This window comes from Urocitellus parryii, chromosome 2 (genome assembly GCF_045843805.1).
Source record: "Urocitellus parryii isolate mUroPar1 chromosome 2, mUroPar1.hap1, whole genome shotgun sequence".
Classification (NCBI taxonomy): domain Eukaryota; kingdom Metazoa; phylum Chordata; class Mammalia; order Rodentia; family Sciuridae; genus Urocitellus; species Urocitellus parryii.
Window position 1 is genome coordinate 178,354,759 of NC_135532.1, and position 27,902 is coordinate 178,382,660.

Genomic DNA, 27,902 nt, shown 5'->3' on the forward strand with positions numbered 1-27,902 from the left:
TTATGGGTTGATGTTGGTGGTATACATAGAGGAATGAATGTAGGATTATGTTCCGGATTCAGCCTTGCTAATGACTAGATGTGTGGCTTGAGCTTAGCTGTATCAACTCTCTAAACCTCAGTCCCTGAGCTTACTTCATGAAATTATGGTGACCATCAAGTGAAATAGCAGACATAGACTTTGTGTGTGTTTTTTTTAAGGCAAGTGTTATTTAAATGTATAAAAATAATTTTTAAAAAAATCTGTAGAGTCGGTGTGTACTTGCGTTTTTCTTTACAGCTTTGTTCCCTACCAGACTCCACCATATTTTAATTTTAGTTATTGTTTTTCATTTCCATCCACACATTCATACAGTGAAATTTATTTTTTCATCTACTATGTGTCAAAACCTGACTCTATGCAACAGAATAGTGATAATAAGATCAATTAAGACAACAATGGAATTCATTTGTGTTTAAAAGCATGAACCAGAGCTCAATAACTTGAATACTATGTACTTTTTATCTCAATCCAAATTTTAGCTCCATAAATTGATAAATAAATATTCACCAATGACCTTCTCTAAATGACCTTTCAAAATTAACAGGTGATTTGTCTGAGGGTCTTTGGAGGCTATAGTCCTTGTTATGAAATTTTTGGAGGCTTTTATTAGCTTCTTCATCTGGCTGTCAAAAAACAGTATATTTCAACCAATCCTTAAGAATACTAAGATAGTCTGCTTACTTGTTTTATCTATACAAAAGCCTTGTTCTTTTAGTTCTGGTAGGAGACTGCTACTTTTCTTTTGAATAATTATGTTCATATGAAGCCACTTTTTGGAATCAAGAAACTTAAGGAACACAGACATTAAAAGAGGCATGGTGATGTAAAGAGTCTGAGTATAATCGTTCTGCCTCCATTTCTTGTCTGGAATCACCTACCATGTTTCTACTGATAGGTTAGGTTGACCTCCCCAAACACTCACTGAAACTGAAATCTACATTTTTGAGGCTTTTGTAATTGCTGGCATATGATCATGCTCCAGGAATTAATGCATACATAAAAGGAAAATAATGTGGGAATATATCTGACCTTCTGTGTTGAAATTTCTTTTTTAATTAGTATCTATCATATTGTCTTATGGATCTGGTGTTTTCTGGATCAAACTGGAGAAGAAAAACTACTGCACAGAGACTTTTTCATTCCTGTTTGATTCATTTTCATGATGACTTTAATATCTTTATGTTCTCAAACATGAGTAATTTCTATTGCTTTTTGATTGATCTCTTTAGCACAGCTCTGTTGACTAGAGTCAGGGAACAAACCTTTCATCCCTAAGAAATGGACTCGATAATCCCTCAGCAAGTACGTATATATGATTGGCCTTGACACATGAATTACTCTGGTCACCAAGCAAGAAAATACCCTTTATTCCACAGAAATTGTGATGATTTTTTTGAGCTTTTCTGACATAAGAGTACATGATATAATTACTTTCATCTCCACTGTTTTCAGAGAGCAGTTAGACCTCATAAACAGCTGGACCATCTTTTATCGTTGTCTTTCCAGATTGACAAGAAATATTGTTTATTGCTTCTTTTAATAGCCATTTACAAGATTTAGGTTTTCTCAGATGGCCAAATAGCTCTCCTTTATTCCTAAACCTCATTCCTTCACTTTCAAATAATCACTCATTAGATGGCTTTCTAAATTTATTGGCATGCTTCTAAAGGGAAGGCAGTCTATACTTGGTATTTGTAGAAAGTACTATTTCTTTGTCCTGACTACCTCCTTCCCCCTCAAAAAGGTAAGAACTCTCAAATATGAGACTATCTAATCTGTTACATTTATCATATGAATTGTTATCCTTGAATAAAATGTTAAGATGGATGACTAGAACAAAATTTTGTAGGAGCACAATTAGTACACTCACTCTGCCTTTTTCCTTTCTAATCACGTTAGCATTCCATTTAAAACTTGTAAGCTCCTACATCTAGACCAGATCTCAGAAACTATTTTACTCCTTTGCATTTGTTGCCCCATTTTGCAGGTAAAGTCATTGAGGCCAGGAAATGTGAAGAAGCATCTCAACATTTGCAATTTTAGTTATCATTCAAAAGGACTTCAAATCTTTCTCATTTCTCGGCCTATCTTGGACATACTTTAATTGAAACTGTGTTGAGACAACCAAAATCAGCTTATTACTGAAGTTGATTATAATTTATTTTTAAAAGCACACCTGTAAATTTTTCCGGAATGAAAAAGTTATATAAGGTCAATAATGAGGAAATTACTTTAAAAGGCAATGAGTTGTGTCTCTGGATATGCCCAGAGAGTGACTGAGTAAAACATGGAATTTCTCTTTGAGAGTAGACATTAGCATGTTGATCATATTTGCTTCTTCAATATAATAATTAGGATTTCCCCAAATGTTCCTCATTTATTTATATGTCTAACCAATTGGGTGATGATATAGGTAACTAGAAACCTCCAGAATTGGGGGATCATCAGATTTTAAACAGCTTATCTTTTTGAACTTCTATTCTGTCTTCCATATTTTAATTTCCACTGTCTTCCTCTCCAATATCCTTAGCAGTCAGTCCATTTAGACTCAGAGGCTCTTATGCTTACAACAGGTACTAGTTATTAGCTTGTCCCCTCTTTTCTCTTCCCCATTTGACAGATGACGTACTTGAGGTCATGACAGGTAAAGTAACATCTCAATGTTTACTAAATTAAGTGAGAATTATTACTGATTTTAGTTCTTTTTCTTCTTTCCCATTTTCTGAGTTGTTTTCATTCCCACTGCAATGTTATTTTTGCTCAGGTGAAAAGTTAGAGAATAAATAATAAGAAAATAAAGTAATGAAATAATATATTCTCACTTTTAAAGTCTATTAATTACCTACTGACCATCAGTGATCATTTCACTTCTAATTAAGGGCTTAAAAATATTTTGGTCTTGAAAGTGTTGAGCATTCTTTCCTAGTCTTATTTATGTGATTAACTTATTTAGCATATTCTTTTATTATAATGCAAAAAAAAAGTTGCTTAGTACTTTGTCTTTGCAATGGATGCATTGCTCTGGATTACATTTGGAGTCTCCTATTCAAAATCTGTTTTCTGTTTTTTTGGTTTCTTGTTTGTTTGTTTTGGTACCAGGGATTAAACTCAGGAGCACTTTACCACTAAGCCACATCCCCAGCCCTTTTTACTTTGTATTTAGAGACAGGGTCTGGCTAAGTTTCTTACGGCCTCACTAAGTTGTTGAGCCTACCTTTGAACTCACAATCTCCTGCCTCAGCCACCAGAACCACTGGGATTATAGGTGTGTGCCACCATGCCAGGCTTCTATTCAAAATTTGTACCAAAGCTATGAAATTATGAAATCTCTTACAGCAACCATTTTGATATTATGAGAGGTGAAATTAGAAATTAAAAAGTAGCTTCATAGGTGGCATTCAGGGCCCACAAAGACTTTGTAAATTTCATAATTTCCCTCTCCTTCTGTGAACACCATGAGCATGTTGCCCTATTGATGAGTCTCAAAATGACCCGTGGTCAGCAAAGAAACAAAAGAAAAGGCTCAGAGCATTTCTGAAGAACAAACTTAGGCAATTTGGTCAAGCTGCAAGTGATCATAACGAGCTAAATCTATTGTTATTCATTTTATAAAATTCTAACTATTTGAATGGATTTCTACTTCATATAAGTCAGCTTCTTGAATTAATAGAAAGCCATGCATTTTATAAAAAGTATGTCTACATTTTAATTTCTCAGATTTATTTTTGACAGAGGCACAAATACAGTGCCATGTGAGGTAAGAGGCATAGGGAATATTCTGGCTGGAAGGTGCAGTTTTTCTTTTTTTCCACGTGCTACACACAACCGCAAGTACCATTGAGCTGAAAGAGAACTTGAGACAGACCAATGCCATTCAGTCACAGACAAACTCAGGCTCATCAGAGTAAGCCAAAGGCAATTAATCAAGATAATCCTTATCATCTATTTTCAGCAAAAGAGGCATATTTGGTAACAGAGTGTCAAACGAAAGACTAATAATGCTAGGACTACTGATATAGTTGATGATGGGAACCTTCTTAGAAGGAAATGAAATTTGAATCAACGTTGGGGAGTGGGTCCCTTTTTACCTCCAGAAGCAAACCCACTCCCTTTGTGAGTGTGCTATGTGGTCATATCAGAGCCCAGGACAGTGGTGGTGGCAATATCCAATCCAAGGCATAAGGGCGAAGTTGTTCTCTTCACAGCTCAGCTCATACTGTAGCTAAAAATAGGCATTCATTTCTTGGAATCACATTTTAACGGGGACATTGCCAACCCAGAACATATGTAGTGCAAGGCAAGTGAGACCATGAGACAAGCCAAACCATATCAGGGGGAACGACAGAAATATTTAGGATATTTAAGAATACATGTGACACTTGTAAAACCTGTGGTCCCTACATGATGTGAATCTTGGGAACTGAGATCGTCAAGACTAAATGTGATTTATCTAGATCAAATCTCATCCTGCCCTATGTACTCTCAAAAGCATAATTCCAACAACAAAATCTAATATAACCCCATTCATTATGGGTGCTAAAAGTGCTCCTGACATTGGTATTTAAATGATAGCTATATTGTCATTAATTCCATTTTTGTTGACATTCTATGATACAAATGCTTCCAATTTAAAGTGACAAGTATTTCAATTCTTTTTTTTTATACTGTGACATACTATGAGTACACTGATGTGAATAAAAAATAACTACAGGTATTCATAAATACTTTTTGAACTTCACTTAATACAATAATATAAAACTAAAGATGCTTTTTTCATTTTGAAAAAATGATCCTCAAGGAAATAATTTTCTCCCTCAGAACCTATTTCTTTGTAAAATTAAGTGTTCTGTCCTTTAAGTTTTAAAATACTATGATTTTATCATCCCAGAACATAAATGCATAATTTAAGTGTGGAGAGGGAGAAAAATCATTGCTAGTTACAATAAAAATCCTTATAAGTGAGATCTCTCTTATATCTTGACTTTTAAAAACATGTATTTACTACTTTTGTTCAGGGAAGAATGGTGTGTGTGTGTGTGTGTGTGTGTGTGTGTGTGTGTGTGTATAAAAAGACAATGAGAGTAAGAGACAGAAAATTTTCCTTTCTACTCAAAAGATAATTATCGATAAATATTTTCAGTAGTTCCACTTTGGTCACCTTGTAAGAAAATCATGAAACCAGTACTCATCTGATTTTTTTTCATTCCAAGTAAAGCTTTGGAAACCCAGACTTCCAGCTCTAACCATGGTTGATCCTCATTGGTATGTAAGAGGTTTTTGTATCAAAAGAGGTAGAAGCATCATGTCACCAGACTGTCCTAAAAGTTTATGCCAGAGCTTCATATCACATCACTTTTGTATACTTTATATGTTAAATAGGTATCTAGTGTGACCCTGTGCCTGTGTGACAAGCACAGAATAAAGTGAACCTTAAACATTATTTAATATAATTGTCTTATTTTCTGTAGAAACTTTACCCACCCTGTTGGTATATTTCTCTGTATCACTGCTATTCATTAAGAGAATTATTAATTTTAAAGGAATTTATTTTATTACAGTTTTAGGTTCACAGAGAAATTGACAGTAAGGTACAGAGAATTCTCAAACCATTCCCTGCCCAGAAAATCATAGCCTCCCTCATTGCATTCACCCTCCCATGGTACATCAGCTATAATTGATGTCTCTACATATCTAACACATCTTTATCACCCCAAATCCACAGCTTACTTTAGGATTCACTCCTGCTATTGTACATATTTTGGGTTTGGGTAAACATATCCTGACATTCTTCCACCATTATAGAATCATACACAATATTTCCACTGCCCTAAACACCGTATTCTCTGCCTGTTCATCCGACCCTCCCTCTAGCTCCAGGCCACCACTGATTTTGTACTGTTTCCATAGAATGTCTTTGTTTTACTTATGAAAATATTTGTCTACATTATGTCATCAGTACTGCAACTATTGATGGAAAAGATGTTCCTCCAGGAAAAGAAAAATTACCTGAGTGTCATTACTACATCCTGTCCAGTTACATAAGGCATATTATCACTTTCTCTTTGGGCTCCCTCTTATAATAGCCTAAAGAGATGTGCAGAAATTAATTTTCCTTGGAAGAGGTCATCATTTTTTTTTATTCAAAGGCATATAAATGATAATCCTTTGCAGAAAGAATGGTACTTTACAATTTTGTACTTTTACTAACATTATTGTATTTGTATTCTAATGATTTTCATATGGAGATACTAGAGCTCCTAGAATTTATGAAGATTATTTTAAATTGAGAGTTGGGGTTAGAGTTTGTCAGGTTCTAGTAATAAGTATAACGTTGATTTGTGTGAAAAGAGTATTATAGTTCTGTTAAATAGTTAAATTTTCTTCTAAAATGTAGGTACTTCAAGGGCTGGGGTTGTGGCTCAGCAGTAGAACATTTGCCTTGCACATGTGAGGTACTGGGTTCTATCCTCAGCACTACATAGAAATTTAAGAAAAAGATATATCCTTCTGCATACAACTAAAATATATATATATATGTATATAATGTATATATTATATATAAATATAAATATAACATATATATAAATACATATATAAAGTATATATTATATATACATATATATAATGTAGGTGCTTCAAAAATATTTTCAATGAATTAATCACTATTAATCACTTGCTCTTTGAAATAGTTCTTGATGCATATGTGAATTTTTGAAACATAAAACTTTATACCAGTTACAACATTATAAAATGCACATTTGTTCCTTTGCTCATTTCGGAAGGTATATTATTTGTGTAATAGCTATAAATATTTGACCATTGTATTTGATCCTGAAGAAAACTATGGCTTAAAATGCAAAGTCCAGCCAACATAATTTCAAATAATTTCTTCATCTTTCTCAAGACTTTTATTTTTTTTAAGTAACCCTTTTCCTTAACTCTCATAAACTATTTACATACCCCAAGTATTTCCATGCTTTTATTCAACTTGTCCTTGTTCATATTCAAAAGAAAAGAGGGAAGATTTTCCTTGACCTGTGTTTCGTAGTTTTCCCCTGCTCCCCACTTACTCCTGAGTTTCAAACACAAAAGACCTCAACATAATCCTACTTGCTGCCTTCACAAAGGACTACAGACCAACTGGTTTAAACAACAGGAATTTACTTTCCAACAGTTCTGGAGATCTTGGAAGTCCAAATTAAGGTACTAGCAGGGCTGGCTTTCTCCGAGTTCTCTCCCCTTGGCTTGCAGAAGGCCACCCTCTGGCTGCCTCTTCAGAGGGTCCTGCCTCCATACATGAGCACCCCCATGCTTCAGCATGTCCACATTTCCTTTTCTTCTAAGGACATCAGTCAGATTGGATTACTCTAACAGCCTCATTTTAATTTAATCATAGGACCTATTTCCAAATATAGTCACATTCTCAGGTGTTGAGGATTAGGTTTTAAACATAAATTTTTTTTGATTGGGAGTAGGGACACAATGCAGCCCATAATTCAGAGGGCAGAGAGAGGAGAGAGTCTGGTTAAATTTACACTTTTAAATCCAATTCATAGACAAATGAATGAATTCAGTGGTTTGATCATTCCTCTTTTGACAGGTCAAAATTCTCTCTCTCTGGAACTGAAAAATATGCCTATTGTGACAAAAGAGAAGGTTAGCTCCTATAGAGATTAACTAACACATGTTTTCTCTCTCTATTGATCCCTCCAAGTGTGGGAAGTGAAGTAGAAAGTCAAACAGAGAAGTCAAGGAGAATCAAAAAGCACTTTTTAGATAGCCCTAACAGGGCAGGAGATTTCATGACATCAAGACTTAGAAAACCTGCAAGCTGTTAGTTTGAGTAAAAAAACTTCCAGGGGCTTCTTAGATATTAATGCAGCAAAGTCCTAGGTGAATCTCACTTAAATCCTAGTTTGTAAGCCCAAGTGCTAGTAGGGAAGCCTAGGTAATAAAGTTCCTGCTAATTGAGGTGGAATGAATATAAAATATTATCTGAATTTCAAATTTTTAATGAGAATTTGTAGGTGATATTTCTTTGTGAAATGTTATGAACTTGAAGAAACTGTTGGGGGTAAATTAATCATAATTAGTGAGTTCTAGATGGATGGTTAGCAATGTTCTTTTCAAAGCACATTGTACCACATGGATTTATTTATTGTCTGGCAATATGTGAAGTAAGCATGATGATTCGTGTTTTAAATGTGATGGAATAGAGGAATGAAGAAACTTAAATGGTTTTCCCCCAACTAATAAATAGCAAAGGTAAAAGTAAAATCCAGTACTTGATATCAAAGCCTTGAGTTTTCCTGTTTCTTTCTACTCCCCAGAAAATGTATTTTAATCCAAGTATCACGTATCATGCAATTATTTCCAAGGGCTTATTTTTGAAGCTCAATTCTTAACTGGGCACTACATTGCAGAAAGAAAAAATAAAATGAAATAGAAACAGAAATTATGGGGCCCATAATTCTCCCTTTCTTGGTGATATCAACTGAAGCCCTTAGAAACCAAGTCACTACCACTCCATCTAGTGGCAGCATCTCTCTTGGGAGGTTAAGTGTCACCTTGGAAAAACAACTTAAATTTGAAAGACAGGAACATGTGCATATTTCCGACAACAGTCTCACACCAACCTTTAGACAGTTCGGAATAATGTTCTCTTAAATGTTCTGGGTAATATGGATCCCAGAGCATGAAAGCCCTGTGCTCAGAATTCCTGTCATTGGACCACCTTGTAGGCCAGGCTACCTCACTAGTGACTCTGAACTTTAGAATCACATGATTATTCACTTATTAAAATGTTTACTACTGGATAATAATCTATTATACGGATAAATCAATGCCATCAGGAAACTTCCCTGGCTCTCAGCCTCATAGGAATGCCCCCTAAACGCTGGGAACTAGAATAGGAATGTCTCCATGCTTTCCAAGCCCCACTGGCCTTCCCATTTCCAACCCCCTTATCAGGCCTCTGATGCTCTTCATTTCCTTGACATCATAACCACAGAGACATCCTTAATGCTGATGAGACTAGCCAATCTTCCTTTTCCTTTTCTATGTTTTTGCCCTCTTTTTTTTTCTCTTTTCTTTCCTCATTTTCTACCTGCTAAGATTTTACACATTCTTTAAGGATCGAATACAGCCCCTTTTTGATCCTAGTCCCAAATCAAGAAGGAAACTTTATCACTCCATCTTATGTCTCATAATTGTTTAAACTCTTCAAACTCAAGGACTGTTTATCAATTTCTATACCATTAAACAAATAGAATATGGGAAGAATTTACATGTCAGACATCTACCTGAATTATATAATTATTTCAGTGACTACCAATTAAATGCCAAATATACTATTTTGTGAACTTTCTATTCTTAGAGTGGGTGGCCTATCGCCAACTTGGAAATGTAGAATACAGGCATATTTACATATGCTTGTTTGCAGTTTCATTGATCTATTTATGAGAAATTACAAGACATACTATATAAGCTTTTGATTTGCTCAAAAATATCTGACTATATGTGTCAGAAACTAAAACTTTCAGAGTCTAGCATAATATCTCCATCACATATTGTTCTTCTCTCCCACACAGTAGTTTTAAATACAGCTTTTCAAAAGTTGAATGCTAGAAATTTGCATGCTGATTCTATTAGGGAAAATGGTCAGAGTCTATTCATACTGAACACAAGCTAAATTGGTAAGATACGGGGTGACACTTTGCCACTTGGCTTCAAATTAAGAGAACAGAATCAGTATGGAGGTTAGTTTTCCCTTCTATAACACTATGGAGTCCAGTTTAGAAAAATTCCATGATTCATTTTGGTACCATTGCTAGTGATCCAGAAAATACTAAGGAAAAATATGTTTTAAAATCCCAAGCTACAAAACATCTGAAAAGAACAAAGCCTATCTTTGTGTAGGTTGTCACATTTCAGGGGTATCAAAATTAAATCCTAGTTGTTTACCAATGTATGAACACCAAACTCTGAAAATGGAGTCATAGGCAGATAAAAGAACTTAAGATTAACAGAAGAGGAGACACCATTCATATTGTTTTTGAAACTGCTAATACAATATTTTATTATATTTTATATTTTTAATAGAGGGAATGAAAATTAAAACAGGAAATAAGCCCAGATAATTTCCCTTTCATAAAATAGAATTGAACAAAATGAAATTTAAAATAAACTGAACTGATAGTTTTTGTAGTCAATGATCTGAAGAGGAATTGTTTCTTCATTTTTTTGTTTTCCAAAAAAATGGCCTTATTGGAATGAATTTTTTAAAAATGACTAGCCTTCTTACTATGTGCAGAACCATAAATAGGAACAAGTCAAGTCCATTTCAGTGAATATTTATCAAATAGCACTTCAATACCTCTTTATGCAAAGAGATGGGATATGCAGACAAAAACCTGACATTTTGGCATATCAAAACAATGGTGTTAGCGTTAAATGATTCACATGTAATTCTCCAAGTGTTCATATCAGAAAGGAAGCATTAGTATTCTCCCTGTATTCTTTAAGGCCCAGAATACCATTTATATGCTAATACAACACATGTTAATGACTTTACCAACTTAAAATATATTTGTATTTCTACGTAATTGGTCCTCAATTCAAGAAGAAATAGTATCTCTTCTGACACCCAACATGAAGTTATTATCTTCTGTAAGCTGACATGGAATGTGAAGAGGATGTTGACTCACACTTGTTTTTCTGATACTGTAAGGCTGTAGAAAAAATACACTTCTGTTTCTATTTTTTTTAATTTCTTTCTCTTTCACCAATGAGTAAATGTTTTTTAAACCAAAAAAAGTTTATTTTTTTTAGACTATAAACTATTTATACCTAAAAGCTATAACTTTTAAGTTTCAATTTAAAAAAAAAACTTGAAGTAAGAATAAAGAAAATGAAAATAGGCTAAATTCTAAACTTTGTTTGCTGCATTGATTCAAAAGAAGCATAACTCTGAGAGTTATTCATATCAACTGATGAGCCGTTACCAAGGCTAGCCATTGCAGCAAGCCCAATTCACCCATTTACTCTGTCTCGCTATGCAGGAATCAAGGAGAAATAAGACAAAGACCCTGACCTCACATAAGTTTTACTTAATAAGGTCATAATTGCAATATATATATATATATATATATATATATATATACACACACACACACACACATATACATATACACACGCAATACACACAGTATATAATATAAAGTGATCTTTTTTTCAGTAGAGTCATAGGTACATGGTTTTTGTGGAGATCAGAAGAGGAAGAGATGATCTTCACATGACAGGATCAGAGAAGACTGAATGAAGGGAGTCAAATTTGAAGTAGGTGTTTCAGAATAAGTGAGATTTGTATTTGCAGTACAGGTCTGTGCCACCTGTAAAAGCCCAGCAGCAGCAACAATGAACGAAACACATATCTAATTTATAATCATCTGTGAGAGGCTGAAGGTGAATATCAAATAACCTTTTAATATGGATGCATATATAGGAGGTGATTTTGCAACCTGAAGAAGAGAAACAGAATGTGAATTATCCATACAGGTCTGAATATTTTATATATTTGTAACCAAAATCTATATGAAAGGGAAAATAGGTAGATAAAATGTTCATTGTTGGAGAATCATTTCATCCATCTACTGTTTTTATAGGGTCTGAGAAGGACCCTGTACAGGCTTTAAGTAAGAGACTTGCCAACTTAAAATTTGCTAGAGAAAGTTACTCTAGGATCAAGTCACAAGTACTGAGTCACAAGTAAATCAAATTCATAATGTGTATTAATAGACATTGGGTTGTAGTATGACTAAATTTCACAGTTGGATGGGTCTGGCCCTTTTCTTTCATTCAGTATTTTCTCTGTTCACAAATGCCAGTTCCATTTTGAAGAATTCAGTGTCTTCTCCATTCATCATCTGCAATTAAGACCATCCATCAAGCTTACTCTGTTTTTACCTTATTTATGTAAAAAAAGAATTATCCCTTTTTCCTTGTGTTTCTAGTTACATTACTAATGATTAATTTATGGAATCATAAGAGCAAATTACTCACTTCCTATAACCAAAATGACTTAAAACAAAGTGTGTTCACTGTAATAAAAAAAAACTGACAACAGCAATTATATTAATTGAAGTGTATGGTCAGTTATTCAATTAATGGAAAATATGCAGAATTGTAAGTACAAGCCTATTTTGGATAGCTTTTCTTAATCTGTGAAAGGGCATAAATCATAACCAAAGCTTCCATGATGGAATAATAAGGAAAAAAAATCCCTGGACTAGGGACTGCATTTGAATCCTGACTCTGCTATTACCTAGCTCCCTGATCATGACTGGGAACTTTCTCCCCACTGCTTAGCCCTGCTTTCATCATCTGTGAAATGGAGACTCAGACATTACTTGCAGACCTAAATTTTATGGATACAATGGTCGCTTGAAGGACAGAACTTAAGCAATTCTAGACGTTTTAGTACATTTTATGAAGTTAAACAAATGTGCTTGTGATTGCTGTCTCTGAACGACAGCATGTCCAAACACAACAGTGGTAAATGATATTCCATAATCCAGGACTTCAGAGAAAAAGCATAAAGCAAACCAAGCCCCTCTCTCTTCCATTCCTCTTTCATGGTGAACATGTTTATTTTGAATTCCTGATAGAGGACTCATCATCTCAGCAAGAAGCATTGCAGCAAAGATAAAACAAAAACAAAAACAAAATAAAACAGCTCTAGCTTTTCAGTTCCGTCAGAACTGTTTGTCTGGCAGATTACTCTGTAGGCTGTTGAAATGAAGTGGCTGGTGTGACAGTGCACGCAGGTTTGATTGAGCCTGAGTAGAACACACCTGTGAGATGTGGGTTTATTGCACTCCTAGGGATATAATGTCAGATCTTGGTCTCTTCTCACCTGCTGGTTTCCTGCACTTTTCCCGGATTCCTTTGCTTTGCTATTTTTTAAAAATATCTTACCTTCCCTCCAGATTAATAAAAAGGATTTGTGGTGTCTACTACACCTCATGGCAACATCACAGCCATCCTGCATCACCGGTGCTCTGCATTCCTAGCTCATCCCAGCCCACATTTCTCATTCACTGACCATTATAGCAGTCCCTCACTGAGAGCTGTTTCAGTCACTGAGCATTGCAGTCACTTCCAGGAAGACTATGTTTAAATGGAAGTGTAATTTAAACCTAACTAGCAAAGCAAGTGACACAACCAAATTCTGGAGTCTTTTCTATTTAGTGGACATAGTTACATGCCAAGCCTAAAATGTCATATCACCCCCCCCCAAAAAAAAAAAAAAACTTCATTAGATTTTCATAAGTGAATTGTTACTGTCTTGGGAAGCTTACAATGTTCACTCCAGCTTTTGTTAAAAAGTCAGGTAGCACTAGAGGAGAAATTTTGGGGTTCACTGGGTACTGAGATTGATCCAAGTCACGGAAAATTTAAACAATGAAGCGCATAAAACTCAAATTAGGATGTTTTGGTTTGGTCCTTCCTTCCTTCCTTCCTTCCTTCCTTCCTTCCTTCCTTCCTTCCTTCCTTCCTTCCTTCCTTTTCTTTCTTTCAGATTGAACTCAGAGGCACTCAACTACTGAGCCAAATCCCCAGCGCAATTTTGTATTTTATTTAGAGATAGTGTTTCACTGAGTTGCTTAGCACCCCACTTTTGCTGAGGCTGGCTTTGAACTCACAATCCTCCTGCCTCAGATTCCTGAGCCACTGGCATTATAGGCATGTGCCACTGTGCCTAGCTATGATTTTTAATATATATTGCTCATACTGTGGTGTAAATTTATTCCCAATCTAACCATCAGGATATAAAGGACAGGGAGAGAAAACAGGTTTAGCCTCATTCCTTCCTTCCTTCATCTTTTGAGGGGTTGCTTACTTAAGATCTTCATTGATCTGCCTTCAGTAATTTTTCATAAGAGTGTGCCATTTCTTTACATGGAATCAGGTGACCTTTTGGAATATCCTTGTAGTCATGTGGTTTCTCTGCTTGTTGAGTGAGCCCAGGCAAGCAAATTTCAGCTTCAGAGTCTACATTTTGTATTTACTAAACCTATTTTAGTAATCATACTCCATACTAGAGGTCTGAAGGCCATATTTAGCTAAAGCATAAATCATGCTGGATCCACAGTTTTCTCCCCTTAGTTTGTTGTTTGAAGTGGTAATACAGATGCATAGGAGAAAAGGAGTCTATTTCTTACAACTCTGTTCTTCAATCAGCCAGATCGCTTCCTAGGAGGCAAATACTGTTACCTGTTTCTTTTGTATCCTTCAAGAGATTTTTCCAAACATTAATACAACCACTTTTCGTGCATTTGTGTGTGCATGTTATATTTAACAAAAATGGTAGCATGTATAATATATACATGCTTGAATTGTATGGTATTGTATGCATGTGTGCATTTAATAAAACAACAGAATGTGGAAATATTTCCAAATTTATGCATTGGAGACCTTTCTATAGTATGTCTTGGGGTCTTTCAAGAGCAATAGAGAAAAAGTTGTTTTATTGTCTTTCAGAGCTATGTAATATTCTATATGTGGAAACACTGAGATTTCTTTAATAAGACCCATATTGAAGAATACTTGGATTGTTTTCAGTATTTTGGTTTTGTAAGCATCAATACCACAAATATCATCTTGAACATACTCCGTTCTGTACATGTGCTGCTATAGCTGTAGGTCAAATTCCTAGCAGTGGGTCAAAGTGTATGAAAAGGTTATGTGAGAATTTACTTCTACTTTCTACTAGCAGTACTTTAGTGACATCCCAGAAATTTTTGTATTCTGTGTTTTGTTATTATTAAGTTCTATTTTAAATATTTCTTATGATTTATTTCTTGACCAACGGGCTCTAAATCTATTGTTTAATTTCCAAATAGCCAAAGATTTTTGTTGTGAGAAAACATACTGTGTAAAGAATTCAGTCTCCTGGATTTTTATATGGGCCAGAATATATCTTGGTGAATGTTTCATATACACTGAAAAAATTGGGATATTTCATGTAAAAACTGTTTTTGTCTTAGTTGATACTTTGGGGATTCTTTAGGGTATCAAAATAACTTTCCAAAGTACAGAGTAATGTTTAAACTGAATTGTGGGAATTAGACAATGTTCTTACTTTTGTCCTTCTTCTAGGAAAAAAAAAAATCATAGGCTGAGGCCCCAGATCACTCACCCGCTTTCATGAATATGTTGGGAACATTCAACCTACTTGCCCTGGTATTCATATTTAATTAGTGGCACCCTGGTTATGTGTTGTGAACATGCTCCTTTCGTAAGAACTAATGGTATTTTCCATGGAGAATTTCATGGTTCTGCCAATCTCTGGTGTGGATACATTGCTTCTAAAACATGGAAAATTCTGGAAATAATTCTTAAAAATATCTTTTAGTTGTAGACGGACACAGTACCTTTATTTTATTTATTTATTTTTATGTCATGCTCTGAATCTAACCCAGTGCCTCACCCGTGCTAGGCAAGCACTCCACCACTGAGCTGCAACTGCAGCCTCATGGAAATAATTTTGATGATAACAGTGAGTGGTAAGGACATCTGCCTTTACCCATATGCATTCTCCTATTCCCCACCCCACCTTACATACTTGCAGGCTTCTTGCTAGAGGCTAAATCAAGCATCCATGTAGTATATAATGCTTTATTAGCATGTGATAAGAACCTGACAATCACATCATTCATCTCTGATTGATGGCAACAACATGATTCCAGAAAAATAGGAATGATCAGATTTCTCTGTGTGGTCTATAAATAGATGGCCAAATTGAGACGGAAGCAAGGTGACCCTGATTAGCTTGTCAACAAGTAAGACTTGCTCAGGACACAAGTAAAGTGCTGTTTCTCAGCCTGCTGCTGAGGCTAACCCATTTTCATTTGTTATATCAATTATTGCCTAAAGATTGTAACCAAGAGTAAATTAAGTAATATACCTAATATACCATCTTTGTCTCACTTAATAATCACAACCTTACAGTGAAGGCATGAGTAGCTTTAACCTACAGAGGATTAAGCTGAGTTTTATAGAAGCTGAGTAACTTGCCCAAGGTCAAAAAGCCTCCAAAATTAATTTCCAGGAAACACAGGTTGCATTATTTTTTGATGATATAAATTTACCTTGCTGCCTTGTCAGATACTGCAAAGAATGTGTTAACAAAGAACCTTTATTTTTAGAGGAATTAGCTCTCAGTAATTTTCCAGTAAAAATTATCTCTAAAGTGTATAGACAAAGGTTTCCATATCTGCAGAGATTTTTTTTTGAGTTACAAAATTAGACTTGTTCTAGCCAAACAACCACAGATTTTAAAAAAATCATTCATTTGAGATAATGTAATTTAGCATTTTCTTTGCCTCTTGTCAGGATGGAAAACAATAGTTCTCTCACTTGATTTAATATCATCATGTCTGACAACACAGTTAACAAAGCTGCTGTTAATATACCTAGGATTTTCAAGTTCTGTGCATCTAAAGGCCATTAATGAAGTTAGTAAACCAGAAACTTCACAGCCAAATATCCAAAGGTTAAAACCAAAGGAAATCTCTAACTTTGGAGTTACTGAATGTAAGTGGTTTTGCAAGAATTAGCAAGTGTTTATGTATTTTTTCTTCCTTAACACAACCCAGTCAGTAAACAAGATTGCACAGAAAACAGGGAAGATGGTTATGCAATATAAACAGTAAATAGCTGGGCATTGTGGCAATCATGTCCTTAGTCCCAGGTATTGGGAGGCTGAGTAGGGAGAATCACATAAGCCTATGAATTCAACATTGGCCTGATAAATAGAAAGACCAGGTCTCAACAAACAAAAACAATAACAAAACAGAAAACAACAGATGAGTGTATATTTGGTGTTTTAATCAGAAAAAGAAAATAAATCAAAATCAGAGATCTATTTGTACCTGAAAAAATCAGCAATTTTTACCATAGAATCATTAGCCACAATTACTCAGTTGATAGTAATGTCTGTTTTTTCTGATTATATTTTTCTTTTTTTGCTTTTTCAATAATATATTACTTCCATTTTGATTGTACAATTGTTTTTGAAATAACAATATTTAATATGGAATCCTTAATCTCAAGAACTTCTTTAATTATTTAACATGAATGGCAGATCTATAGGAGATTTAAGACAAAAAGTATATTGGAGATTGCTTAATTCCACAAAAGGCTATCTTACATTTTGGAGAAACTGAAAACCTAAGAAGAAAAGTGTCTTTCCAGATTTGAACACAATTTAAGAGATGCACAGATTATGATTCCAGGCTTCCAGGCCTCAAGATGCTCTCTTCACAATTTTGTTTTTATTCCAAGATCTGAGAATAAGAATGAAATATTATGATCATGGATTCTGCCTTTATGAAGCTTAAACATGTTTCTGTGTCCTAAAATGTCAGGCAATATTGAATTATGAAGGGATGGGGGAGAAAGGTAAAAGTTTAGAAAGTGACTGGAGAAAATGCCTGCTGGTTGGTTGGGGATGTAGCTCAGTTGGTAGGGTGTCAGCCTAGCATGCACAAGGTCCTGGGTTCAATCCCCAGCAAAACAAAACAAAGCAAAAAAAAATGCTTGCTTATGAAAGGTGGGCAAGGTGGGAGGCCTCTCTGAGGTAGTCACATTTAGGCAGTGACTGGATGAAATAGATTGCAGAGGTTTCCAAGAACAAGAGGTATCGATTCTAAAGGATTTGAAATGAAATGTGTTTGTTATGTTTGAACTACAACAAAGGGATCAGTGCTTGTGGGTGTGCTCATTCTTTCATTGCTCATTCATCCCAGGGATCATCACAGCCAGAGCAGGGAGGAGAAAATGGGGATCTGCAAAGACCAGGATGCAGCTAGGTTATGATTGTACCATTTTAAATCTACTCACTCTCCAGGGCTATTCAAATCCTGTACCCCTACCCAAGTTGGAAAGTGTACATTTTACAAGTAAAACTAGGGGAGCAAAAGTAGTTGTAACTGAACCACAAGGCATACTTTACCTTTCAAAGATTTTACTCCAAGCAGATGCCATCTGTTAAAGTCATAATGTTAAAGTATTCCATGTAAAATACATAAATCTCCAAAAATTGCATATTCTTTGTAGCCATTAAAGAGCTTTCACAGGTGTTATGTAATTTGATCTTTACCCTGAGTCTGTAGTAAACATACTCTCAGAGTACATATAAGGAATTGGAGATTCAAAAGGTTAACTGATTTGCCAAGATTCAGAAAACTGTCAGTGAATACTAAGCCAGAAATTTAGAGTGTCTAAATGGTTTTTCCAGATATAAATAAAGTCTTGATATAAATATTATTATAGAAGCATGAAAATCGTTAGTTTTACATGCACTATTAGTAAATAAAACAATTACTCTTGGACCTTGAATAATGCTCTAGAATATAAAAAGATAAATAGAATGTATAAGTTGGCGAGGGAATGGAAAACATCTTTCATAAATAAATGATATCATTTACAAGTGTTATATTTTCATCTTAAAAAATTTAACCTACATAGAACCTATGAAGGGATTATGGTTATTGGTATTAAAATTCTCATACTTCAAATCTCTTAGTGAAAATGTAGGAAAAACTTGATTTTGAAAGAAGGACAAAGATTTTGAGAAGTAAGACTTAGCATTTTACTTAATCTTTACCACATTTTTAATATTAGAATTACTGTCTCTACTTTCTAGATAAGAAATCAAAGATTTTTATCACTATTAAATGACATGTTCAATATTATACAGCCAAAGAAACTAAGTCAGTCCTGTCAATCACTTCTGTCTTATCACATAATCTTTGCTGTTTCTGTGACTTCTAACATTCTCATTGTTTATTTCAACAAGAATAAAATGAGTGCTGAAGGTACCAAGCTTCATAAAAAGTGTGGATGAAGAATATTTTCCTGTGAACCAAAATTCACAGTGTCTATGGTGGGAGAAAAAAATTCCCATCAAGATACAAGGCAGAAATACCAAATATCAGGAGAAATTGAAGGAAGGAGGGCTCACTAAATCTGAAGTGACTGGGAAGAACATTTGTCTCATTCCTATTTGGTAGAGATGTAAGGAGAACATCAACAGTGCAGTTGAATTGGGAGTTGGTTAGGAACTAGAGCCTTTGCAGGTAGTTGTCATGTGATGTAAATAATGTTGGCAGTGTAGTCAATCCTGAAAAACACAATATTTAATCCATATTCATTAATATCTCTAAATTTCTGTCTCTTTGTTCTTCATGGTGTTTATATATTAATGAGTACTCCATATAAATGGGTGATGGAAGGGCAGTACCAGCACAGTTGATCTGTCTTAGAAGTAAGGGACTAGGCTACTAGAGACTTTGAGAAACCAGAAACTATGTAGGATCTCTGTTGTTCATGTGTAGAGAGGAGAGTCAGGAAAAGATTCAGTGTGGGCGAGGATCAAAGTGGAGTGTGGAGCTAAAACATTGTGGGTCAAGGAGACTTTAATAGTGCTTTGGAGACAGATGGATGGGAACACACTGGAAGGTGTCCAGAGTGACCACTTGGGCCTCAGTGCTCCAGCATTTCTTCATCATCTGGATTGAAATAGGCAGAAGTTCTTTACTTTAGAGTGCATGGCTGGAGTGGAAAGGTGATCAGAATGTGAAAAGGACCATTCATATAATGGTTTGAAAAATGCTGCACCAAAACCCCAGTTGTGTAAAGACTGCACAAAGAAAGTATAAGTATTCAAAAATTCAGAACACTTCCAGAATATTCATATTTCCCTGATTTAAGGTCTGCTTAAGTTTGAAAAATGGGAAGATCAAAAGTTTAGTTTTTGGGAAAAATAAGACTAGCTTTTACCATGTGTACACAAATGATATACATGTGGGCTTGATTTTGTTTCATCAAGTATTTCTATAAACCTTGGTATGATGCCTGCATTGAATTGGGAGCTCAGGGTGATAAAGATAAACAAAGTTGGTGAGTTGCAGTGTGACTTTTCAAAAGGAAAAAAATCCTCCTTAGTATACTCTTCTCTTTACTCTATTTTTATCATATGCACCTAGTCAAGGTGGCCTAGGATTTGACCACCTGTGACTCCACTCCTGCCTGTCTCCATTATGCATTAGATTTGTTGCCATTCTAAACACTCAACCCACGGAACACCTTATGAATGTATGTGACAACCCATATCTTTGCCAAAAGCTTTAGATAACTCATTAAAAACGTGCTTATATGTGCTCTTCTTTTAGCAACAGTTAAGGGGGAGGTTTCTGGTGCTGGAGCAGATAGTAGCAAGTGTAACAAAGGCACAGAAATAATGGTCTTTTTACATGATTGTGTTTTTTACTCTAAGAAGAAAACTGAACAGCAATGATAATTTAGGAATTTTGTAAAACCTAAGAATTTATGAACTGCTTCTATACAGATCAACTCTTTTTTTCTTAAAATCACTCATTTTACAGTTGAAAAATGTGAAAATTAGAGTTTCAATCACTTACTTAAACCCCAAAACTGATGTGTATGGTGTCAGAAGAAAACCTTGACTGATTTTCTTGCTCCAACTCTAGGGCTCAGAACTCATTATACAAAAATGTGATAATAACAAACAGTGTAAATTCTTTGATGTCCAGCTTCATACTGAAATTGAAATTGCAAATAAATGGTAATGGTTGCACTAAGAATCACTCTCAAAGGTAGCTCTGTACCCTTAAGATTTGCCTGCTCGTTTTCAAGGATGCTACCTGTGCCCACAGAAGTGCTTGCACTAACTTCCTGCCATATTTTCCTGCATGCCCTGCCCTGGTCAGGTGTTAATATTTGCCTTATTCCTAAATCCTAATTCTTCATATACCTCCTTTGGAATAACATTAAATGGGATATTCTACTTAAATTTTCATTTCCAATTAGGATCTGAATTTTTTTCCTTTGTTGACTTTATTTATTTATTTTTATTTACATATGACAGCAGAATGCATTACCATTCTTATTATACATATAGAGCAAAACTGTTCATATCTCTGGTTGTATACAAAGTATATTCACACCAATTCAAGTCATCATACATGTACTTTGGATAATGATGTCCATCTCATTCCACCATTATTTCTAACCCTATTCCCCTCCCTTGCCCTCCCACCACTCTGCCCTATCTAGAGTTCATTTATTCCTCCCCATGCTCCCCCTCCCTATCCCACTATGAATCAGTCTCCTTATATCAGAGAAAACATTTGGCATTTGATTCACTTAGCATTATCTTCTCTAACTCCATCCATTTACCTGCAAATGCCATGATTTTTTTCTCTTTTACTGCTGAATTAATATTCCATTGTGTATATATGCAACATTTTTTAATCCAGTAATCTATTGAAGGGCATCTAGGTTGGTTCCACAGTTTAGCTATTGTGAATTGTGCTATTAACATTGATGTGGCTGTGTCCTTGTAGTGTGCTGTTTTTAAGTCCTTTGAGTATAGACTGAGGAGAGGGATAGCTGGGTCAAATGGTGGTTCTATTCCAAGTTTTTCAAGGAATCTCCAAACTGCTTTCCAAATTGGCTGCACCAATTTGCAGTCCCACCAGCAGTGTATGAGTGTACCTTTTTCCCGCATCCTTGCCAACACTTATTGTTGCTTGTATTCATAATAGCTGCCATTCTGACTGGAGTAAGATGAAGTCTTAGAGTGGTTTTGATTTGCATTTCTCTAATTACTAGAGATGATGAGCGTTTTTTCATATATTTGTTGATTGTTTATCATCTTCTGAGAAGTGTCTGTTCATAGGCTCTGAATATTTTGTATATGATTTCCCATTTTCTATAATGCTATTCCTGGCTCAGACCCCAAGACTTCAGTTCTTTTACAGTATCCTGGACTTTTGCTGTTTTCAGGAGGGAGTGTTAAACAATTACAAAGTGGAATAGAAACCTAGGATTTCATTATTTATTAAATGAAAGTGTTATTTTTCTCATATGTAAATAACAACAGAGTAATTATTCGTGGCTGACAAAGTTTCCTATGATAATGAGTAAGGTTTGCCCCATTAACAGTCCCACATCAAGGACAGGCTTGGCTTTGCATTAGGAAACAATGCATAGTTCTGTGGGAAGTTTACTGAGCCAGCAGCCAGGAGACCATAGTTCTGGCTAAGTGTCCTGATCTACCTCTAACTTTGTGTGATCCTTGGGACAATTATTTCATTATCACAGGCTTCAGTTACCTTGTTAAATAAAAGCAGCACACTGAATCATCTCTAAGCAGCTTTAACATCTGTCTCTAAATTTACAAATTTCGTATTTCTGTGATGTATGTTAGAAGTAGGTCATATCACTCCTACCTATATGACAATATACATTTATACAAAATTCTTTGCCTCCTATATTTTCCCACCTCCTATTGTAAGGTTTGAAACCTTATACACAGAACTTATTCTTTGAATGTTCCAGGGTCTCTTAGCTGCTAAGGATAATATTGTGTTTATTAGTATAAGGCTAGACTTAGAAATAAAAGGTTTGGGATTATTTTGATCAATTTGTTTTTTAAAGAAAACTAGTAAAATCTGCACCAAATTTTATTTTTTTTTGTATCTTTTAACCTAATCTTAGAAGAAAAATTGAGACTTATAGGATATCTTATAACTTATCTTTGGGTTGTTCTAAGTGTATCCCCCAAAAGTTCATGTGTTGAAGATTTGATCCGCAGGGCAGCAATGTTGGGAAACAGTGGGACCTTTAAGAGGTGCAGCACAGGGGGAGCTCCAGAGGTCAACTGGAGCATGCCCCCAGAATGGGCTGGAACCCCTGTCTGTCCCTGGTTGTGAGTTTTGAGGGGTGAAATCTTTCTCACACTGATGTTCTCATTCCCTGCATCTGCCATGGGGCTGTTAGTAGATCCAATAGCTACACTATTTAAACTTCTAGTCTCCAAAACTTTTCTTTTAAAGTGAGCATATCTCAGGTATTTCATTACAGTAATGCAAAACAATGTAGGACATTTTGTAAATTGAATCTTTATCACTTCGATCCCTATATTTGGCAGTGATTAAACTCTGTTCTAGCAATGCAGAGACAAAGCCATTGAAGAGCCTATTTTCCAACACCCCAGGTTCATTGTTAAGTCCTGTGCTACTACCAGATAAGAACTGTGCAATGTTGTCATTGTTTTCCCTCACCTTCTCTAGTCTCTTGTTTCTCCAATTCTTCTTTTTTATTGAGACATGATTCATATATCATGAAAATCCACATTTAAAAGTATATACTCCAGTGTTTTTTAGTATATTCACAAATTTTTGAAAACATCACCACTGTCTAATCCCAGAAAAATTTCATCTCTCCAGAAAACAGTCAATACCCATTTATCTGCACAGCCACCCCTGGCCCTTGACATCCATTTCTTTTCATCTCTGGATTTTGTATTCTGGACATTTCATATTAAATGCAATCAAACAGCATGTGGCTCTTGTGTCTGTCTTCTTCCACTTAGCATATGTTCCTAGGTTTCTCCATATTGTCATGAGTCAATAATTCATTCCTTTTTGTGGATGGGTAAAATTAAATTGTATGACCAGACCGTGTGTTCTTTATCTATTCATCAGTTAAGAGCTAATTGGGTCGTTTGCACAGTATGAATAATAATGCTATGAAAATATATTTATTTTTTTGTGTGTGGACATGTTTCATTTCTCTTAGGCATAGACCTAAAAGTAGGATTATCAGATCATGCATTAACTGCATCTTTACAAAAATGACTACTAAAAAGTGCTGGTGAGAATGTAGAGAAACTGTGATACTCACATCTTGCTAGTGAAAACATAAAATGATACAGCTGTGGAAAGTTCCTCACAGGGTTAAATATACGATTACATAGTAGTACTTTTTTCTACTGCTTATTCCCGAGGTTTTTGTATCTGAGGTTTTGATTAATAAGCTACAGGGAAAATTATTTGTATTGGGCAAAGTGGTAGCATCCTGTTAAGTTCATGGAACAATCTTTGGCTGTAGAACAGATTCTTGTACAGGCGTGGTGGTCCCCTTCAAAACATTTCATGTACCTGTGTTTGCTGTGGTTGCATTTGATTTTGACTTCCAGGGATAAAGTCTACTTTATTTACATGCTAAGGGTCATTAAAATTAGGAATGGCTAAGTGCTTCAATTTGCAAAAAACATTATTATCAGAGTTTGGACTTGGCTGCAGTCTTTAGTGATTCTAGCCCAATGTGGGACTCACAGCTCAGCAGTTGTTTTCTCTGGAGTGCAAATTGGTTAGAAAGGAAATCTTGTTTCTTGGTTTTGTACAATAAAGATTTATACTAATGCTCCTGAAATTATGTGCAGTCACCTCTCTCCGGTTCTTTACAGAGGACCTGTATTCCAAGTGGAGTGGAGTTTATTTTGCATTTGCTGATTCATTTTTCAACCTTTCTCTTTTTTACATTTCTTTTTTTTTTCCTTCCCTGCAGGATGTTTTTACCCCAGAATGCAAATTTAAGGAATCCGTGTTTGAAAACTACTATGTGATTTATTCTTCCACACTGTATCGCCAGCAAGAATCGGGCCGAGCATGGTTTCTGGGACTCAATAAAGAAGGTCAAATTATGAAGGGAAACAGAGTGAAGAAAACCAAGCCCTCTTCACATTTTGTACCAAAACCTATTGAAGGTATGAAACTAACTACTTTAATTTTTTGGACCCTGATATGTGTGTTGAAAACAATTCCACTCTTTGCTAATTCTCTAGGGTCTATCTATGAAGCAACAGATGAGAACAAAATATCAGAGTACACATAAGTACCTTTTCCCATCAATAAAGAAAGAAAAAAAAAAGAATAAAGAATCCTATCAATCTGGGCATAGTGGTATGCACCTATGGTCCTAGTGACTCAGGAAGCTGAGGCAGGAGGATTGAAAGTTCAACGCTAGGTCAGTTTCAGCAGTTTAGTGAGGCCCTAAGCAACTATTTGAGACCATGTCTTAAATAAAATATTAAAAATTTAAAAAGGTCTAAGGATATTGCTCCATGGTTAAGCATACCTGGGTTCAATCTTTAGAACCAAAAAGAAGAAGAAGAAGGAAAAAAGAAACCTACCACACTCCTTTGGTATTTAGGAAAAAAAATATGTTGAATATGGTATTTTAATTTTTTGGAATATACCCTTGAAAAAAATCAATAATATTATTACAGTGCTTTAAAGTTTGCAAAAGGTTTTTAGAGATACATTTATGTACTAATTTCTACATTTCTATAAGCAAATATAACAACATAGGGTATTAATTTTTCTTTGGTTTTTAAGGAAAGAAAATAGTGCAGTATTTTCTGTGATCACCATTAAATTGTATATTTCCCAGTGGAGCCTATCACCTCTTTCCTTGATCCTTTGATATAGTATCTACTTTTCAAAGTGAGGAGTGTAATAAACCCAATTTGGTCAACTATGATTTTCCTTAAAAGTTCCATAATTAGGTGTGTTGCAACTCCTAGTTTGATTTGCTAAACCAAAAAATATCTCATAAGGCTCAGTCAGTGGAGCATAATACACAAGGCTTGCTGCAGAATATATAGTAGATATGACTGCATCAGTCAACAAATATCTGTTAAGTCGATATTGTATTCAAAGTACTGGGTGGAATGTGACATTAAAGCTCCTAGTCCCTCTCAGATCTTTCCTTGCATCTTGTATCTTTAGGCCTACAAAACTAAACTTTCCTTTTTCTTGCAATGGATCATCACTATTATGGACTTCATACTGTCCATGCCCTGCTCCAGTGTCCACCCACTCATCTCATCTGCCAGAAAAATGCCAATCAACCCTTGAAAAAATAATTCAAGAATCTCTACTTACGTGGCAGTCTCCCTGGCTTTCTTCAAGAATTAAGCCTTCTGGGGCTGGGATGCAGTTCAGTAGCAAAGTGTCTGCCTTGCATTTGCAAAGCCTTGGGTTCGACCCCCAGTTCCAAAAAAGACCAAAAAAGAAAAAAAAGAAAAAAAAATTAAGCCTTCTGCCTTCCAATCATTGTATACATTTCTTTCCCATACAAATGATCCTATTGTATAAAATTTACTTATTGCCCCTCCATTGCCTCTTGTTCATAATTAGCTCATTCTCTGAATGAACAAAACCTATTTTATTTTTTTCTTATACCCCTGTGTCTTGTATAATATCTGTCGTGTCATAAAGAGATATTTAGTCAGTAGTTGAGAACTGGATAAGTGAATATGTGAATGAACAAATGAACGAGTAGATAAATATAAAGACAAAGTATAAAGAACTACATGCTCCAGAGAATGTTATAATATTCATGGAGATATGAAATATGTTCACTATGGTATAGTGGAAAAAAAATTATTTCATGCTGTGGGAATTGATACTGGGATTTAGAGAAAGAACTACGGCTTCCACTAAAAGGAAGATATTAATGAGAAAATGATATTCAAGGATATCTTTAGCACAAGGCCAGGTTCACAGAATTTGAGATGAGAGGAGAGGAACACTCAGAGAGAAACACTCCAGGAGCAGTGAGAAGAGGCAGGAAGTGCCTGCCTTGTAAGGTCAGGCAGAAGGTACTTAAGAAGTTGATCATGTTCCCATGGGAAAATGTATTGATTCTTAAGAATCATTTTTGACAAATTATGCTTTCAACTCTTGCATCTTTTTTTGCATTTAAACTGATATTTTTGTACTTATGAAAGCAGTGCATGGTCATTAACAATTTTCCGAAAATTCAAGGAAGCATGACGACAAAGATTCATGTTTTATTTATTCCTTATATGGGTAATACATTTTATACTGAACCCCTCCTACCAACCCCAGCAAAAGGAAAAAAAAACCTATAACCAATTCTCATGATTGTAACAGCCATCTGCACTTTGGTCCTGGGTGACCATGTGTACATATACAAAAAAAAAAATATGATGATTATGTTTCTAGTTCCAGAATTGTTAAGTCTGTTTATCACTGCATTTTGATACAGATGTGGAAAGAGACAACCCCACATTCCTAACCATGAGAATTAGGTGCTTTGCATAACACACAGCTTACATCAATAGCAGCTTAATCATACAATTTCTCTTATAAGCCAAGTCTAGAGACCAGCTGTCCAGGGATGGTATGAGGCTTCCCAATTGTTAGGAAGCTTGGTGCATCCAGGTTTTAGTGCCTCTCTTTCTAGTGTGTTGTATAGAACTGTGTGCTGCACCATTGCCACAAGCAGGCACACTGATCGTGGGTGTGCCCTTGTCCCCAATCAGCATCTTTATCATAATCAGAAGGTGGAGGAATAATGAAAGAAGACAGAATCAAAAGTCTGTGCTTGTTTTCTTTTAAAAAATGATCTCCAGTGTCTGCCATATGATATACATACAGTCCACAACCTAGACAGGCAATCAGATTACAAGCAGAGGGAAGCTAGGCATGCAACCTCTGTTCTGGATGGCTACATACCAAATATGTATTCAGTTATTTTAGAACAATGGTGGAATTGGGTAACAACTTCTGCTATAGTGTTGCATCATTTGATGAAGCATCAGAATATCCCTGATTTCCTAATGTGCTTATTTACATCTTTTAGTTGATTATTTTATTTTTTCTTATTTACCAATGCTTTATAATGAATTTCATCTTGTTCTGGGAAAGAATCAAGTTCATTCTAAATCAGATTCACTAATACTGGGATTTACTTCCAAGGTCCTTTTTTTTTTTATTTGTGGCAATGAAAACTTAGGTGTGTAGTATAAAGAATGTGATGAGAAGAATCACTTTTGAAGATAAAAAGCTTAATTGATTTAGACCAAAGATCTTTTTTAAAAAAATTAATTAATTAATTCTAATTAGACATATAACAGCAGAATGCATTTTGATTCATTGTATGCAATTACAGCACAA

The 27,902-nt window shown here is 35.2% G+C and overlaps 1 protein-coding gene across 2 annotated transcripts in view; it reads left to right on the forward strand.

Moving 5' to 3' along the window:
- Fgf12 (fibroblast growth factor 12) overlaps positions 1–27,902 on the forward strand; it is a 326,815-nt gene that overhangs the window by 288,917 nt on the left and 9,996 nt on the right. For both annotated transcript variants that reach the window (XM_026400287.1, XM_026400286.2), the window contains exon 4: positions 24,484–24,682. In XM_026400287.1, the coding sequence (XP_026256072.1) occupies positions 24,484–24,682 (199 nt within the window). The remainder of the gene's footprint in view (positions 1–24,483; positions 24,683–27,902) is intronic.